This window comes from Drosophila suzukii, unplaced genomic scaffold (genome assembly GCF_043229965.1).
Source record: "Drosophila suzukii unplaced genomic scaffold, CBGP_Dsuzu_IsoJpt1.0 scf_9, whole genome shotgun sequence".
NCBI classification, from domain to species: domain Eukaryota; kingdom Metazoa; phylum Arthropoda; class Insecta; order Diptera; family Drosophilidae; genus Drosophila; species Drosophila suzukii.
The window spans coordinates 1,947,431-1,966,373 of NW_027255941.1; the positions used below are offsets into that span (position 1 = coordinate 1,947,431).

The 18,943-nt window shown below is 39.7% G+C and overlaps 1 protein-coding gene across 3 annotated transcripts in view; it reads right to left on the reverse strand.

The window, feature by feature from the left end:
- Positions 1-5,050: 5,050 nt before the first annotated feature.
- Positions 5,051-18,943, reverse strand: part of stai (stathmin) — a 249,359-nt gene continuing 235,466 nt past the window's right edge. For 2 of the 3 annotated variants that reach the window (XR_011605847.1, XM_070999443.1), the window contains one exon: positions 5,051-7,894. Coding sequence is in view for 2 of the 3 variants with exons in the window: in XM_070999443.1 (XP_070855544.1) it covers positions 7,808-7,894 (87 nt within the window). In the remaining variant the exon portion in view is untranslated. Of the gene's footprint in view, positions 7,895-8,009; positions 8,166-18,943 lie in introns of all 3 variants that reach the window. The other variant, XM_070999442.1, reaches the window with a different exon arrangement.

The following is an 18,943-nucleotide window of genomic DNA, read 5'->3' on the forward strand; positions in this document are numbered from 1 at the left end:
TAGCCTAACATAATGTAAACTTCATGATTAGCGTTCTGCGCTTCAACAGTTGTTTTTCCAATGCACTTATGTCACTTTTATTTATTTATATTACTATTACACATATATAGTTGTATAAGATTTTAATTTAAGCTATTCATGTAAGCACCCTTTGGTGCAAAATTAATCTTAAGTGTTTAGGGTACTATCACCTTTGTCGAATATTCAAAAATCATGCGGGGCGCCTACAGATGCGGATTTTTCTACGAAGTCGATTGAAAGAAAACCCTCATTTAAATCAATTCATTCTTTGTATTTTATTTTATCACTTGTCAAATGTTTAAAAGCAGCATTTTTAGTGTAAGCGCTTCGCTTGAGTTTTGAATTATCGACGGTCTGCTGCCGTTGGCCTTATTGCGGTGGCGACCATTTGTCATTTCCGCGTTGTTTTTGGTTGCCGGTTTCCTTACAGCATCTGCACGTGGCTTGAGTTGGGGCCGCCGACTTGTTGCTAGAGAACTTGTTCTCCTGTGCGAACGCTCTTTTTTTCCAGTTCCTCGTACTCGTCGGCTTAAATCATCAGCGTGTCCAGGTACACCTTGTACATATCTAGGAAGATCCTTACATTCGGCTTTATGTCGATTATGTAGTCCTTGAACGACTCGCTGACTTGGTCCGCTAACCTTGTAATAAGGTCTCTGGGCACAAAATAGTTATGGAAGCTTTCTAGGCCCTCTGCCCAGGTCCTCTATTGCTTGTTGTTGGGAGTAAACCACTTCACAGCCCTTTCCTTAAGCAATTCCGGCATCGCTCGGGGAATCATATATCATGTATGTGTTAGGCGACCATTCTACTTCCTCCAGGAATTGTAATGGTTTTTCCGCACAGTCGAACCTGAACGACCACTCGCGGATATGTTTAGCGACATTTGGATAGTCTGTCTGGCTGGGTTTTGAGGTCAGCGCTGCTGTTTTTTTATCCTGGCTTAACTCTCTCCTCTCTCCAGATTGTCAAAGTTCAGACTTGCTACTAGGCTGTCCTTCTCGGCGTTTGATAAAGTGATGCTCGAGCCCGCTCGGTCGTGGTATGCTGCTTCTTGCTCGACGATAGTTCTGTATGAATAGTATTCTGACAATGCCTCATGTCGTCCAATCTGCCATCCTGGGCGATATTGAGCTTCTGTACGACTTGGGCAAAGTCCTGCTGCTTGAGGCGGTAAATCCACTTCTTTCTCATTCTATTTTTGTTGGTTTCACTGTTGGGACAATAACATTGGGCGCCAAATTTAACGAACTGATTTTGTTGGTATGCTTGCTACGAAATTCGTGCGGCTAGCTCAGTAGATTCTGTGTTCGTCCCACCAAATTTATATGACGTGATTGCCCCGTAGATCAGTTAGAAAGCACAGAAATCAAAGATTTAATGTGGGTATATTCTGGAATTACTTATTACAGCAGGGTGGTGGCTCGGTTGGTCTCGGTTGACGCTCGTTGTTCGTACCCAAAGGTGCTCAACATGACCACACCCAACAAATCATGCAGTAGCCAAGTTGGGAACAGTACCAGGCGCTCAGTAGCACCCACAGCATAGTATGTCGCTGCCGATGTTCCCTGCTCTGCTCCGTATCGTGGTTGCTGAGAGGCTGGATGTATCGCGGTCTCTGGCTCTTAAGGTCTTGGACGATCGCCGTTCAGGGATTTGCTAACCAGTTGGGCTTCTCCAGGACAACGCCTCTTAAATGCCTCAACAGGTCGACTGCTTGTCCTTCCTGGCTGGTAATGCGGTTTTCTGGCACTCGAGGTTTTACTCAGATGCTGTTCTGGAACTTCGACGGTAACCGCTGGGCTCTCCCTGGGACAAACCCTCTTGGAACCACAAATCGATCGACCGATCGTCCTTAGCGCCAGGAGCTGCTCAATTGGCCAAGGCACACTGGGTATAGACAACTTTCCCCCGAGCTCATGGTTACTCGTCGAAGGACTCTAATGCTCTGCCGCAGGACCTGAGCTATATGTGTCTCAAATCGGAGATTCCTGATGTCCCAATCCCGAACGTCTCGGCGTATCGATTTGGCTTCTTGTAGGCTTCCCACGGCGCTGCTTTCGACGACTTGACTTGTGGTTGCTTACTTGCTGCTGTTTGACACGTTCGTTGACTTTGATAACTGACTGATCTTGATGGAGTGCGACGTAGGAGTCGCGAACGCCACAACCCCAGCCACCAGTCACGCGGCGCTGGCCATCCTAACCCTCGAAATGGAGGAACCCGGAGTACCACTATCGGTAGGCGATCCCGGAACACCTTTGCTGCTGTAAGAACGGGTTCCCCCATACCTCGGTAGATCATGTCACCCCCAGAAGCGGACAGGTCGACGGGCGGGCCGTAAGTTTCTAGTCCGGGTCCAGCGGAGTGGACCTCCACATTAACAAATGGGAGGAGATTACGATTTCACAACTCTCCCTGAAGTAGAGAGGGAGTGTGAGGAAGCGTTCCTAACAACGTACTTAAGTGTATAACAATTATTCAAAAACCCTATAATAACCATGTAATAAGCATAGACCAACATAGTGATACAGACGCTTTACACGAAGGCCAGAAAAACAAGCCAGGAGCAGAAGACAAGATAGAGCGAGCCGTGAAGTGAAACTAAGGTCTATTGACTCGGGAAAAACCCAAGACCCAGGACCAGAGCCAGCAAACCCAGAATTTCCCGACCCAGTACTACCCAGACGAGGAAAAAGGAAGCCCAAGGGGAAACCAGAGACAAGGACAAAAAACGAGAACAAGAGTGAGTGTGTGGAATCGGGTCGGTCAATTTAAAAGGGTCCAAAAGAAAGGAAGGGAGAAAAGAAAAAAACCGAGAGGCCAGCGGAAAAGCTCCAGCCCGGCAACTTTCGGCCATGCGCACGTGCTTGTAAGTTTTCCGGATCACCATGCGGATCCAAGTTAGCAGTTAGGTTACATCGCCCATGAAAACTACTGAAACATGTGAATAAATTCTGAAAAGAAGGAAACTATGAAACGAAAAATTAAAGAGTTGTGAGACTTCTAGAATTGGCAATCTATACCACCCTTTGTACTGGGTTGCTTAGGGCGGCACACGTCGACTGCAATAAGAAATTGCCGTCATCAGGGCAACTTATTGGCACCTGTGCCGTAGCGAGCACTGGCCAACATTTTGGCCGACTCCAGGGAACCTTGCCAGCAGCAAGGCGAGTGAATGATATACTTATAGATTTTAAGACGCAGCGAGTCTCGACCTAGGCCTCAGCGACAAATATGTTGTGTTTTCTGAAATAATACATGTGAATAAAAGCAGTGGCTGACACCCCAAACTTTATACATTTTGCTGTAAAGTGATCCTTGCTTGACAGCCAACCATAGAACAACCTTACAATTTTTAAAGATTTTCTCTTAGTGTAAATTTAAGTTCATTTTGTGACGAAGCGCGAACATATAGCCGCAGAGTTAAAAATCTGGTTTGATGGTACGACCATAACGAGGTCTACACCAATCGAAAGACATCCGAAAACTTGAAGGATTGCATTTCAAGACTTTAAAAATATCCAATGAATTGGGGGAAAGAGTGCTGAAAGTGTATGAGGAAAATGTATAAAATTAAAGCTGTTGGGGATGGTATGATTAAGTAAGAAGTTTAATAGCCTAGTTGTATTTTTGGGACAAATACTCATCGAATGAAAAATTGACGTAAAGCGATGCTCCTTTTAAAAGTTACTTTAAAACCAAGATTTTAGAGGACTGTATAAATTGAAAGTGTTGTTTTGTTTTTCATTCTTTAATGGTTTTCAATAGCGATACAAGAAACCCTAGCTTTAACACTTTTTGAAAAAGCCACTTTGAAACACTTTAAAAATGCTCCAAGAAGAAGTTCCTGGTAGAGTTGGACCTTTAAATAAAAAAAATATTTTCTGGACACGTTCTTTTTAAATTTTCCTAAGAACTTTTTTTGGTATATCTGTGTTTTTACTTATATCTCGAGTTGCGTTTTACCCATACAGGTTATATATGTTTTAGTGTAGAGCTAGAATGCCACCCTTTCATTTTCCCATATAAATGATAGGCTACATTGAGTATATTGTGAGCTACAAGAGTAGAGATGATTTCGTTATTTTCAGATTTTCATTGTTAGGCCGGAAACCGCTTTGCGTCTGAAACTTGAAATTAAGACAATAAAAAAATTTAATGATTAAATTAACAGTGTACAGGGAACATATTGACGGGCTTACAACAAGCAAAAATCTACAAATACAACAAATACAATGCTTTTCGGCATTTTAACATTTACTTACCGACAAGTGAACAAAATTGACTGGGGAAAGTATGGAAAAAAATTGGTCACATATTGCAAACAAAAATACAAATATAACTCTAACAGTAGTCATATTGAAAATGTGTACTATTTATTTTGACTTAGATTCCCAGATTGTTGATGTATGTTGCTTACTATTTTAAATTTATAAGTTAAATTGAACTCCTACTATTCCCCCTGTGGGTCCGTTTATGCTGTGGCAATTACAATTTTCAAAAATATATTTCTCCATCCTACTTTTTATATTCTAGACATAAGCAGCAGTTAAATAAAAATGTACGGAAACTGAAATAGGGCTTTTGGGTCAAATTACCTTCACATAGTGGCCCGATTGTAGCTATCTTAGAGTATACTTTCTCTGTCAACTACAGAAAGACAATTGCGATATTTTAGCCATAAAGCTCGACATTTTTTGTCTATTTTGGCATATTCTTGACATATTTTGTATATCCCCTTGCATACAAAAAATCCATATTTTCGATATATCGTTTTTATTCGAATGCAAACCTAACTTAGTCCCTATATCCATAATTTGGCGGTATTGTAAGCAAAATTGCAGAAAAACATATAATCCGATGCCTTCTTATCAGGACCCAAGAAATATGTGGACCCTGAAAAATTAACGCGATACAGTCGAAGTCAGCACTAGGCCTAAATGACAAAACTTGCCTCGCGTGGCGCCTGTGTATGGTATGGTTCATTAATTTAAATTTGCAATATAAATGGAAAAACATCCAACAATTATAAATATTTTATTTATTTGCTTTATTCACTTTTATTATACAATTGTAATAAGTATTTTTGCTGGCATGTGGTCAGTAATTTGTGGCTTATATGAACTTAATTTAAGCGTGTACCTAGAAAAATTGTTTTCTATGCTATCGTGTTTCAGGCATAAGTTCAGAATATTTCAAAAATTTGAACGATACTTTATTGTGTTTTCTTCTGAATATTGCGTTTGGTTAGACATACATAAATAAAGTAATTGTGAAAGCATTTTTCTCAATTTTACTGATGCTTTTTGTTAATTTTTTTGTTCACTTTTCTTGGTATGTTTGATAGATTCCATATGCGTGTAGTAGTTGTTTTGCCAATGCACTTCTTAATATCAGATTTATGTCACTGTTATTTATTTATAGAAGCAATAGTGTTACACAAGTATTACACATATATAGCTGTATAAGATTTTAATTTAAGCTATTCATTTAAGCCTTCTTTGGTGCAAAATAAAAATAAAAACCTGCAGATTTTGGAAAAAAGTTTTATTTGGATTGCCATTAATTCTTTTTTTAATATAGCTTCCATTCTAGCCCCCATATTTAGAGTACTAGTATCTTTGTCGAACATTCAAAAATCATGCGGGGCGTTACACTAGAAATGCGGATTTTTCTACGAAGTCGAATGTTTCATTTTATAGAAAACTTACATTTAAATCAATCCTTTCTATTTTATTCTATTTTACCATTTATCGAATGTTAAAAAGCCGTATTTGTAGTGTAAGCGCTTCGCATGATTTTTGAGTATTCGACAAGGATGCTAGCAGTTAGTCTAAACACACCATTAGACAAAACAAGCATGCGCACAAAATTGTTCACTCATTGATGAATGAAATTTTATATATATAGTTTTCTACTTTTATATTCGGGGGTGTCACAGAAATCCTTTTCATCAAAATTTCCCACGAAAAGCAAGTGTCCGTGTCACAGACTGTTTTGACGGTTTCTAAGTCCCCCGTATTTTGACAGACGTTTTGATAAAATAAACCGACTAACAAATGCTTGCCAAGAATAAAACTTTATATAAGACAACACTAATGAGATCTTTAAACTCTCTGCATACTACAATTTTTATATTTACTTCGGGTTATATTTAAAAATAAGCATTTTATAAACCGTCTTGAAAAGTTAACTAAGTAAAAACCGTCCTGCCTGACAGTGGTACCAATTTGCTCGAACTTTAAAATACCCAATTTCGGATTAGTTGTCGAAATGTTGTTAACGAATTTTTTATAGTACGGTAGTGTTGTAGTAAAAAATATAATCTATTTCTGATAAAGATTTCATGTTAAAAAGAGTTGTAGCTATTGAGAAAAATTATAAAAACAACCCGCCTTTGCAATTTTTTATTTTTTGCCGGATAAAATGGCGCCTATGAAGAAGTAGAAAACATGTAAGTTAAAGTAAACAGTTTTTGTTTATTATTAATTCAAACTAGTAAACGTTGCCATAAACATAGCTCAGCAGCTCAAGGCGCCATATTCTGCATCCTAGCCTCTCGAAGTATTTGTCTTCGCAAGTACTCTAGAGCAAGAATTCGTAAAGATGTAATTTTGGTTTGCTTTTAAACTTTGTGTCAATTTGCAAGTGTAAGCAAGCAGCTGTTCATGGTTGCAGTTGTACCCTGGCGGGTAATTCAATCTTTTCATTTTTTTTCTTTTATTTTGTACAACATACGCTTCAAACAAGTATTCTTTTTGTAATTTTGCAAAAAAAGCATAAATTAAGTTTAAAACTTATTGTAAAATGGTCAAAGTAAGTTAAATAAAATTCATTAATTATTCAATATTCGATATTGTGTATATGTATCCAGCCCTGGTAATTTTTCGGTAGTTTTTTCGAAAAAAAGGAAGTTTCTTGTATTTCTGTGACACCTACGGTTTTGATGGGTTGGTTTCCAAACCAACCGTCCCCAAATCCGTCACCGGTTTCCGTGACACCCCTGATTAAGGTCTATATGGATTTAAGATGTTTGTGTATTTAAATAAAACCATACTTAATATCGTGTGTCTTACATGGTATTGGATTTTAATTGAATTGTAGCTGTTATTGAATTGCATCTTTAATGTAATAACTGAATAGTCTTCATAGTCTAACTGAAATGTTTTAATGAATTAAAAAAATTATAAAATCATTAGTAAAATTAGTTCCGAGAAAGACATTCTAAGATGAACTTGAGGAGTTTTATTATTATTCCCAGTCCCAGCTAATTAACAATAAAAAACAGACAGACTTAGATTGACATATTTTTGAACCCAAAATTAATACACTTTTATAAAATCGATGTAAAAAGTTCTAAACTTCAAAATACAAAAAATTTCAATATACTTTAAATTAGTTTTAAATGACAAGCTTTCAATTTTATTAGGCTCTTCTGCCTCGGATTTTTAGGTTAAGGTTAGATTTCCATTACTAGTTATTTTGAATTTATTTGCCGTAAGCATAAATTTGTTAGGCCTTGTCTTAGCTCTCCCGTGTTAGAGTTCCGTTGAAGTGCTTGAAAATAACTGTATTGATGTTATCCGGCTCAATTCGCTCAGCGGTATATTGAGATTATCCTCTTGCCTTTTCGTTTGCTTGTACCTGAACATTTTAAAGAATTTTATTTAGCTTAAAGGGTTTGTAGCTTAAAGATGTGTTGGTGTATTATGTAGTGCAGTTGTTTTCTTAATCGCCTTGTGTGCAGTGAGTGAGCACTGCTCTCGATTCTTGGTCAGCTTCTCTAGCCAGATGAGGCAATGGGGCTCTGCCGACCATCTAAATAATGGGCCTGAGCCTTGTTCTGGCGCACTAGCTCGGCACGACGCTCCTGAAATTGAAATAACACGATTAAAGATTAGTCGAAGCGTATTTCAACTAATGAAAAAACTACTGACAAAGGTACTCAAAAATAAGGCAAATAATCTTTTTTTTGGAAAACCTACGAGTTTTTGAACTTTTTCAATTTTTTTTTGTAATTCCTTTTCACGGTTTTGCTCGGCGGCAAACAATTTGTTCTCATAAATGCGCGCTTTCTCCTCGAGCTTTTGACATTCCAATTGATCGTTCTGGGATTTGATTTCGGCAATTTTAATTGTGTTCTAAATGAGAGAATATAGGAAAAATAAAAAACAAAAATTACATGAACGCATGATCAATTTACTTACATAAAGTTTGAATAAATAAATAGTTAGTAATGCATAAGACGATACTAGATCTATATATATGTTGTAGACTTACAATAACAAGTAATAATATCACAAGTTTTACCTGTTATTCGTAGACAAAAAAAAAGATATTGTTTTCGGAGGGTATAGAAGAAGATCAAAAAAGGATGTCAACAACTTTTTTATGAAAAAGTTTTTTTTTAAATAATTCTTAAAGAATATTTGTTATTACAATTTACAACTATAGTTTCGCCCTCCAATTATGCAAATATGGTGGCTAACTTCAGTTTATTGTGAGGTACAAATCGGCTATCTTTGAAAGAATGCAATTTTTCAACAATTTAGTGAGTGTAAGGCGTCTCACAGTGGCGCCTTCGGCCAAAAAGTGAAATAAATAAAATTTTTTATGTGGGCCAAGAAAACGGTGATGCACATAAGGCACATCATTCGACAGGGAATTAATCCACATCCACTATTTAAATGTTATGTATACACGAGGGCTGTTAATTAAGTTTCTGACCTAGGTCACTTCTAGCTATATTAGGACCTATTGGCCTTTTCCCGAAAATGGTTTGGACTTTTATCGATAAAAGCTCCATACAACGGTTTGTCGAGTGACCAAGTTTGACCTCGAATTCAATCGTGGCCGACGAAACATTCCTTGTGTCAGAGAACATTGGTGCTGTGCTTGAACTGATAATGCAAGATCGTTATGTGACATAACGTGAGATAGAGGCATATTTGGCCATTTCTTCCATCAGCATATGTACAATCGATATCGCAAGAACACCTCGCCCTAAAAAAGGTTTGTTCTCGTTGGGACCCGCACAACATGACAATCGCTCAAAAATGGGCTCGTGGATTGGTTCGAAGAAGTTTTGGAAAAATCGATCGCGGCGTTGGCAGAACCTGGATCTATGCTTATGAGCCCGAAACAAAACTGCAATAGACCGAGTGGGTCTTCGAAGACGAACCAAATCCAACGAAAGTTTTTCGTGGAAGAAGTACTTCGAGGCAAATGCTCATCTGATCCTTCGGTTTTGTCATGTATTGACTGATCCGCTTAAGCAACTGCGGACGGTCAACTCTGAGTGGTACACTACAATTTGTTTGCCAAAAGTCTTCGGAGATAGTCGAAAAAACGAATAAGAGAATTCGGATCATTGTGACAATGCGAGCTCTCACTCATCAGCTTAACTAGCGCCTTTATGACCAGTCAACACGTCGAATTTATGGGTAATCTGCGTACAGTCCTGACTTGGCACCCAATGGCTTCTTTTTTGGAGGTGACTCAATCAAAGTGGAGTGAGGAGTTGTATAACTCACCACAAATTGCAGCGGCAATTATACATGGTGGTCTGCCGGTTACCACATACGCGGCGAATTAGCGCGTAGTATCGTCATGGCGAAGATGAGACTTTGGAGAAATAGAATTTGGAGAAAGACAGTTTGGAGAAAGAGAGTTGGAGAACTAGAGGTCGGAGAGAGAGAACTAGAGGTTGGAGAGAGAGAGAGAAAGAGAGTGGAGACTTCGATGGCAGAAGGAGAATGGTGTGCAAAAGGAAATAACGGAACGCACCGGACCTTGGACTCTGTCGGGGACCTTGGACCAGGAGAAAAGTGCCACATCTCAGCAGCGGGACGGCACGCCTGCCTGGCAAATGCCACGGGAGGCTTATCGGTAGCGACATCAGTAGACATCGCCGGCAGCCACTTCAAGATCGCCGCAGAGAACTCATTGAGGAGCGCAGGAACGACCCGGACGTCAAGCAATAGGGTGAGGCGTTCGCTTAACGCCTAGCGCATGCGAACGCGAAGTGAACTGCTAGGCAGCTCCTGCCCTTAGCCTTGACTGTCGGCGCAAACTGAGCAAAAGTTCGACCGTCCGGGACAGAACAAGGGAGAGGCGATCATTGTCTCGAAAGGCGTTGCCCTAGAGAGCGAGGCACCTGTTCACCCTAGTCTGAGAACGGTGACGGTTCCCTTAGCCCGCAAGCCCGATCTCTCTGCGATTCCAAGGCGCGACAAGAATATAAATTTGGACAAACACACAATCTACTGAGCTGGCTGCACGAATCTCGTAGCTAGCTGACAAACAACATCAGTTCGTTACAGTGGATAAAGTGTTTCGACAATTGGTTTAAGAGAATTCAAAAGAGTATAAATCTTGTTGAATAATACTTTGAAATACAATAAATCCATTTTTCATGATAAATATTTGCATTTTCGTTATTAGGCCAGAACTATTAATACTTAGCAACCCTCGTAAAATATATGGCCCTTGCTAGAGTCAAAAAAGGTTAAAATGATATGGTTCCAGAAATTCTGCTTTGAATTCTTGGTAAAAACAAGGTCTGTATTACTATGTTAGTAGTAGGATAATATGGATTCCAAGACCACTTGCATATAAATGGCCCCCGCCCCCTTACGCTATTGAACGCGAATTCCAGGTTAACCAGCTTAATCCAAATGTTAACTAATTTTAATGGGTTAAAATTTCATGAAAATTTCGCGATCATGAACATTTTTTTTTTTTTTAAATGCTTTGCTTTTTATACCCGTTACTCGTAGAGTAAAAGGGTATACTAGATTCGTCGGAAAGTATGTAACAGGCAGAAGGAAGCGTTTCCGACCCTAAGGTAAATGATCAGGATCACTAGCCGAGTCGATCTAGCCATGTCCGTCTGTCCGTCTGTCTGTCCGGATGAACGCTGAGATCTCGGAAACTATGGGAGCTAGGCTATTGAGATTTGACGTGCAGATTCCTGAGCTTCTTACGCAGCGCAAGTTTGTTTCAGTAGAGTGCCACGCCCACTCTAACGCCCACAAACCGCCCAAAACTGTGGCTCCTACAGTTTTGATGCTAGAACAAAAATTTTAACTGAAATGTAATGTTCTCATCAATACCTATCGATTGACCCAAAACAAAGTTTGCCACGCCCACCGTAACGCCCATAAACCGCCCACAAACTTCAAAAAATCGTAAATATGAACGTGGATATCTCGGAAACTATCAAAGATAGAGAATTGGGATTTCAGATATAGATTCCGTAGCCTTATACGCAGCGCAAGTTTTTTACGCGAATATGCCACGCCCACTCTAACGCCCACAAACCGCGAAAACCTGTGACGCCCACAACTTTTATGCTAGACAAAAAATTTTAACTGAAATGTATTGGTGTCGACAATAACTATCGATTGGTCCAAAAAAAATTTGCCACGCCCACTCTAACTCCCATAACGCTTAAATCTGTATACCGCCGGTAGGTGGCGCATTTTAATCTCGCTTTGCTACTTGCATATCTCTATTTAGCAGAGTAACGGGTATCTGATAGTCGAGGTACTCGACTATAGCGTTCTTCCTTGTTATTTATTGAATCTTCCCCCTTTGGATACTAACAATAAGTGTATCAAATCTTAGACTAATTAATCTAACTCACAGTCATATGACTGATGTTGTGCTAAAGGGGCCCGAAAGTTATAGCTGGCTTGGCAGGTCGTTGCGTTGTAGACGGGATCGGCTGGAAACCCAAGTCATGCCTCTTGCGAGGCGATTGGGGTGCACAGAGAGTTTTTCGTTGTAGGACGCTTTTTGTTTGTCTATTTCATCTTTTACGGTAAGAATGCTTAGGTCCTTGTGGATGTTTTGGTTGCGAATATACCATGGTGCCCCAGTGATAGTTCGCAGGATTATCGATTGAACGCGCTGTATAATGTCTATGTTGCTTCTGGTGGCGTTCCCCTATAGCTGGGAGCCATATGTCCAGATAGGCTTGAGAGTGGAGTTGTAGAGCAAAACCTTGTAGTCCAGACGCAGGGGCGAACGAGCGTTAAGAATCCAGTGGAAGCTGAGGCCTTTAGTTTTAGATGTACTTCCTTGCGTTCGATGTGTCTTCTCCAGGTTAGTCGTCTGTCAAGGTGGACGCCGAGATACGTTATATCGTTGACTTGGGGAATCTGCGTATTATTCAATAATAGTGGAGGGCATGTTTGCCTGTTGAGAGGAACCGTTATGTGTTTACATTTTTGTTCATTTATTTTAATCCGCCAATCAGATAGCCACCTCTCTACTACGAGGAGGTGGTTTGCTAGCTGTGTTGTGGCTCGGCCTGGGCACCTCGAGCGACTTAAAATTGCGGTGTCGTCAGCGAACGTAGATGTTGTTAGCTGCTCGTTCGTGGGAATATCCGCTGTGTATAGGAGGAACAGAGTAGGCCCTAGCGCGCTTCCTTGCGGGACTCCAGCTTTGATAATGTAGTCGTCGGATGTTGTTGTATTGCACCTTACTGCGAAGGTCCTGTTGTATAGATACGACTCAAGAAGCTTGTGAGTGTAATCAGGTAAGTGTGTTTTGATTTTGTGCATGAGGCCATCTAGCCATACTCGATCGAAGGCTTGAGATACATCGAGGAATATTGCGCTGCAGTATTCCCGATGCTCAAAGGCTGTGCGTATTTCTGATGTTATTCTGTTAACTTGTTCGATTGTTCCATGGTTTTGACGAAATCCAAATTGATGAACAGGGATAACATTGTGTGCTCCTAGATATGGTGTTATGGAACAGCTTAGACAGACACGATAATAAACTAATTGGTCTTTAGGATGACGGAATTGTGTGGTCTTTTCCGGGCTTCGGTATCATAATGATAATAGATTTTTTCCATTTTTTCGGAAATTTTACCCCTAAGGGCAGAGTGACAAACCTTTTCAAAAGCTTTGGCAAAATCTGTGTAAATCGTGTCCATCTGTGAATTATCCTCAAATGCATGTATTCGTACATGTATTCGTAAAAATAGCCAAGTTGGTCGTCGTTGATCGACTGGGTATGAAGGCATGTTAATTAGGTTCGATATAAGACCTTATTAAAAAAGATAATTTTTTGAAAGTTATTCTTTCGAACAATTTAGCTATGTTGCTGATTTTAGCAGTTTGCCTATAGTTAGAAATATCAAATTTACTTCCTCCTTTATGGACCGGCATGACTCTAGAAATTTTCCATCTAATTGGGAATCTACCTTGAGACAAAGAAGAAGAGAACATAAATTGCAGGGGTAAGTAAAGACAGGCAATACAATTCTTAAGGAAGAATGAAGAAATTCCATTAAAGTCTATTCTCGTGGAATCATCAAAATAACTAATTGCTTCAGCAATGTCATCATACGATATGTTTAGGCTTCCAATGTTGCACATTTCTGAAATTGAATTTTAAGTTTCCTGGTCAACCTTTCCAATCCTCACAAGGTTTAATGTTTGAGGAAAAACAGGCGGCAAACAAATTGGCGGTATCGGCCTCGGTGGACGCAACAACATCACCGTACGACATTGTTGATAGTATAGACGAATGCGATTTTTTAGAATTAACAAAGCGCCAAAATGACTAAGGGTTGGCCTTCAAACTATGCTCAACTTCACAAACGTATTACTGTGGACGGCAGTACACGTAGTGGCGAAGCGCGCAAGAGAGCGTGCGAAGACAACTAATATATATAGCCGCAGAGTTGAAAATCTGCCATTATGGTTCGATCCTAACGAGTGATACACCAATCGAAAAGTATCGCACTAAATAAGAAGATTGCATACCAAGACTTTCGAAGTATAGATTTGTTTGGGAGGAAAAGCGGTAAAAGTGTAAAAGTAAAAATTTTGAAAATTGGAGCTGCTGGATACGGTGGGTATAAAAGCCGCCGGCTGTTTAGCTAGTTTTATTCTGACACCTCATTTGTTGAAATCCGATGTTCCGTTTAAAAGTAATTCAAAAAACAAGATTTTCTTCTTCTTCCCAAAATGCAAATATGTGTCCCTTTCTTTGTGGGTTTGTATGCATTCCATCTTAGCTTTAGGGTTTTGAAAACCCTATGGGAGTACAAAGTAGCTTGAATTAGAAAACGTTTGTTCTACGACTTTTGGAAAATCCCGATAGTTTAGCGGGAAATAAAAAAAAAAGCCAGATTTCAAATGCTTATAGGCACCTCGAGGGACTTAGGATTGCAGTGTCGTCAGCGAACGTAGATGTTGTTAGCTGCTCGTTCGTAGGGATATCCGCTGTATATAGGAGGAACGGAGTATATCTTAGTGCGCTTCCTTGCGGGACTCTATATTCGATAATGTAGTCGTCAGATGTTGTTGTGTTGCACCTTACTGCGAAGATTTTGTTGTATACAGTGTAATCCGGCAAGTGTGTTTTGATTTTGCGCGCGAGGCAATCGAGCCATACTCGATCGAAGGCTTAAGATACATCGAGGAATATTGCGCTTCAGTATTCCCGATGCTCAAAGGCTGTGCGTATTTCTGATGTTATTCTGTTAACTTCTTGATTGTTCCATGGTTTTGATGGAAGCCAAATTGATGAGCAGGGATAACATTGTGTGCTCCTAGAAGGCAGTGCGAGTAAGAAGGCATTTTTCGAACAACTTAGACAGACACGGTAATAAACTTATTGGTCTGTAGAATGACGGAATTGTGCAATCTTTTCCGGGCTTCGGTATCATTGTGATAATAGGTATTTTCCCATTTTTTCGGATAGTAGCCGAGACTTATGATCCAATTGAAGAGCTTACAAATAACCTTTGGAAGTTCAATTAACATTAAGTCACCGCTCGGGGCCTTTTTCGGTTTCAGTTCCCCAATGACTTTCGCGATCTCCTTTGGCCGAAACAATATGAGAGAGCCTGAGAGAGCCTGAGAGCCTTCAAAGGGGCGCATTGCGTGCATAATTTGACAGCACGGTCCAGTTATGAAACCATGGTACGGAGATTCCTGGCAGGAACATTAAAATTAATGCATCCCAGCAGGCAAGGACAATCCATATTACCTACTAAAAAATCATTCAGAAAGAGAAGGCCAGCAATTGCACGGCGATCCCTCAGGGAATAAGTGTGAAGCAGGGAACACTGACTACCATAGGGAGGAGCCGGTTCAGTAAAATGCAAGGTTTGCAATGCAAACTTCAAAAAATTTTTCTCCAACCTCTCAATCCTTTTGATCTGGACACTTCCCGAGGGATTCCAAATAAAGAGAGCATATTCAACCATAGAACGGACATCTTTCAATAATAAAGTGTTTCGCTTAACAAAGCCGAACATTGCATATGCCTTTGGTAATATAAAATTCAGGTGCTCATTAAACAGTAATTTGTCATCAAATAATACGCACAGATTAACTATTTCATTCAAAACAGAGAGAGGGTTGTTGTTGATGTGATAAGTGGATGGAATGGTTACAGGACGTTTCGAATAATTAACGATGTGGCATTTGTTAAGGTTTAAAGGCCAATTATTCTTGGAACACCAACTACTGATACTATCTAGGTCAGATTGAAGAAATATCGACTCACTTACGGTACTGACAGTCCTATAAATCTTTAGATTATTCGCATAAAGAAGGAAGTCTGGATACAGACACAAATGTCATTTATAAAAATAATGAAAAGTAAAGGGCCAAAAGAGCTACCCTGAGGAAGTCCAGATGCCGCTTTATAAGGATTGGATAATGGACCACCTACTTCAACATGATAACGTCGGTTATCCGAATACTATGCTATCCAGTTAAAAAAAAGAAGAGTGAAAGCCAAGCTTGGAAATTTTACCCCTAAGGGCAGAGTGACAAACCTTTTCAAAGGCTTTGGCAAAATCTGTGTAAATCGTGTCCATCTGTGAATTATCCTCAAATGCATGTATTCGTAAAAATAGCCAAGTTGGTCGTCGTTGATCGACTGGGTATGAAGGCATGTTAATTAGGTTCGATTTAAGACCTTATTAAGAAAGATAATTTTTTGAAAGTTATTCTTTCGAACAATTTAGCTATGTTGCTGATTTTAGCAGTTTGCCTATAGTTAGAAATATCAAATTTACTTCCTCCTTTATGGACCGGCATGACTCTAGAAATTTTCCTTCTAATTGGGAATCTACCTTGAGACAATGAAGAAGAGAACATAATTTGCAGGGGTAAGTAAAGACAGGCAATACAATTCTTAAGGAAGAATGAAGAAATTCCATTAAAGTCTATTCTCGTGGAATCATCAAAATAACTAATTGCTTCAGAAATGTCATCATACGATATGTTCAGGCTTCCAATTTTGCACATTTCTGAAATTGAATTTTAAGTTTCCTGGTCAACCTTTCCAATCATCAGAAGGTTTAATGTTTGAGGAAAAACAGGCGGCAAACAAATTGGCGGTATCGGCCTCGGTGGACGCAACAACATCACCGTACGACATTGTTGATGGTATAGACGAATGCGATTTTTTAGAATTAACAAAGCGCCAAAATGACTTAGGGTTGGCCTTCAAACTATGCTCAACTTCACAAACGTATTACTGTGGACGGCAGTACACGTAGTGGCGAAGCGCGCAAGAGAGCGTGCGAAGACAACTACTATATATAGCCGCAGAATTGAAAATCTGCCATTATGGTTCGATCGTAACGATCGTAACGATCTTCCCAAAATGAAAATATTTGTCCCTTTGTTTGTGGGTTCGTATGCATTCCATCTTAGCTTTAGGGTTTTAAAAACCCTATGGGAGTACAAAGTAGCTTGAATTAGAAAACGTTTGTTCTACGACTTTTGGAAAAACCCGATAGTTTAGCGGGAAATAAAAAAGAAAGCCAGATTTAAAATGCTTATAGTATCTAAACAACTAAAGTTACAGAAACGTGCTATATGTCTCTGAAAAGATAAATTAATTTGCTAAATACCCTTGATATAGTAAAGTTGTCTGAATATAATAGATTTCGAGTTTTGCTAAGAAGTTATTTTTTAAGACCACTTTTTGACTATTTTCTCAAAATTGAGTACAACGATTTCTTTTTAAATTTCAAATCATATAGCCCTTGAAATTCCTCAACTTTTAATACATAACACTTTTTGCCCTAAAAATTACCGTTTGGAAGATATTAAGCGATAAAAAGTGCAACTCGTTTCAGCTCCGTATAGGAAATATTTCATACTTATTGGAATAAACAAGAAAAAAACCAATTTGATGAAAAATATTCTTATTGCATTTTTTCAAACGGAAAATCTGTTATGGTCCTTTACTAGCATGAAGCTAATCGAAATAGGAAACTTGATCTATTTGTTCTACCACTTTGGAAAAACCCGAATCTGAAACTATACAGCCCTTGAGATTCCAAACTTGTGCTATTAAAATAGGTAATTAAAGCGATAAAACTTGTTACTAAAAAGTTTAATAATCATGGGGACGACTCGTAGTCATGTTATTGGGGTACTTAAACTCTTGTGCAAAAAAAAACTTCTGATATCAAACAAAAGATCCTCTTAACGAGGTAAAAAGTGGTTGCCGAAAGTTTTTCAATGTACAGCAGTTTTGCATTTTCTGCTTCTTGCTTTAGAGCTCGGTTTAGTGTGCGAGTGGCTTCCTTATGACGTTGTTTAGATGATGGCGATCAGTTGGTTTGCCAGGCACGTCGAAGACGCCTTTTTTTTCCAGGACACGCCGTTCAATTTGCAGATTAGTTTTAAAGTAGTTGCCTTGCACGTCCCTTCCTTGTGGTGTTGAAATAGTGGCTGCCTCCACGAGAATGTCTTCAAAAGCATCGGTGGAGCAGTCGAATTCCGCTTCGATGTTGAACTGAGGGGTTAATTTAATGTATGAACTTATATACTTTTTATATTTAATCCAGTTCTGTGCGACGTCAACCTGTGGGGGTGATCTGTAGTTTTTGGGCTTTAAAGAGGAGTTATTAGCACTGGCGAATTGTCTGATGAGAGATCCTTTTGGCGCTTACTATATTGCGTGGAATGTTTTTTGTCACCGCAGTGTCTATTAGGTCTGGAACTTTCCTGGGGTCTTTTGGCTAGTATGTGGGGCTGTCAGGGGAAACATAGTCTAATTAGTTGTTCGGTTTTATAGTTGCAACACAAGGCGTGATCCCCAGTGCGTGTGTTTGGCGCGATCTCCAAGTAAGTTGTAAAAGTCCATGAATTGTTTTTTAGAAATTGTAAAACGAGGCGGGCAGTAGACGGCGGTTATGGAGAGGTTTCGTTACCTGACTGCACTTTGATAAACGTGGCCTGCAAGTAATTAGTTGCAAGCCTTTGATGAAAGTGGTGCTTGATGCGTTCCCTAATTAAGATGGCGGCTCCGCCGTGGGCTTTACCATCTGGATGATCTGTTCGGTAGAAAGTGTAGCCTCTTATTTCGGAAGTTGTATTTGCTTGTGAGGTGCGTCTCTACCAGTAGCATAATGTCGATATTATTTTTATTCATGAACTGTATTACTTAGAGTTAATCCGTGAAACGCCATTGGCGTTCCACATTGTTATTCGTAGATTTGCGATCGATTATTTGGACTGCTTAGCTGCAAGCAGCTGTAACACCATGTTCTGGTTTTGAACCAGTGTTTGCATGGTCGCTTTCATGAATGACGTGAATTCCATCATACTTTGTTTCATGGTGACCAGCATAGCTTTTAGAGTGCTTTGTGACTGTACTTGGATCTGCTGAACGTTTTCCAGATTAGACTGGAGTGGGTTTTCCGTCCATGATCGAAGGGCATCGGCTTACGAGGATCTTGCAGCCGTGCCGAAAAATACTTCGGGCGTTGTTCGCGAGTAAGTGTACGCATTTTGGGTACTCTGATGGCGCGTTGCTGTAACTCCTCGCAGGCGGTCCTTCATCTCCTTGTCGATCGGACAGCCCCTGCTGCCGTGTGGTTTTCATGGCAGTTTACGCATTTCTTCTTTTTGGGGTCTTC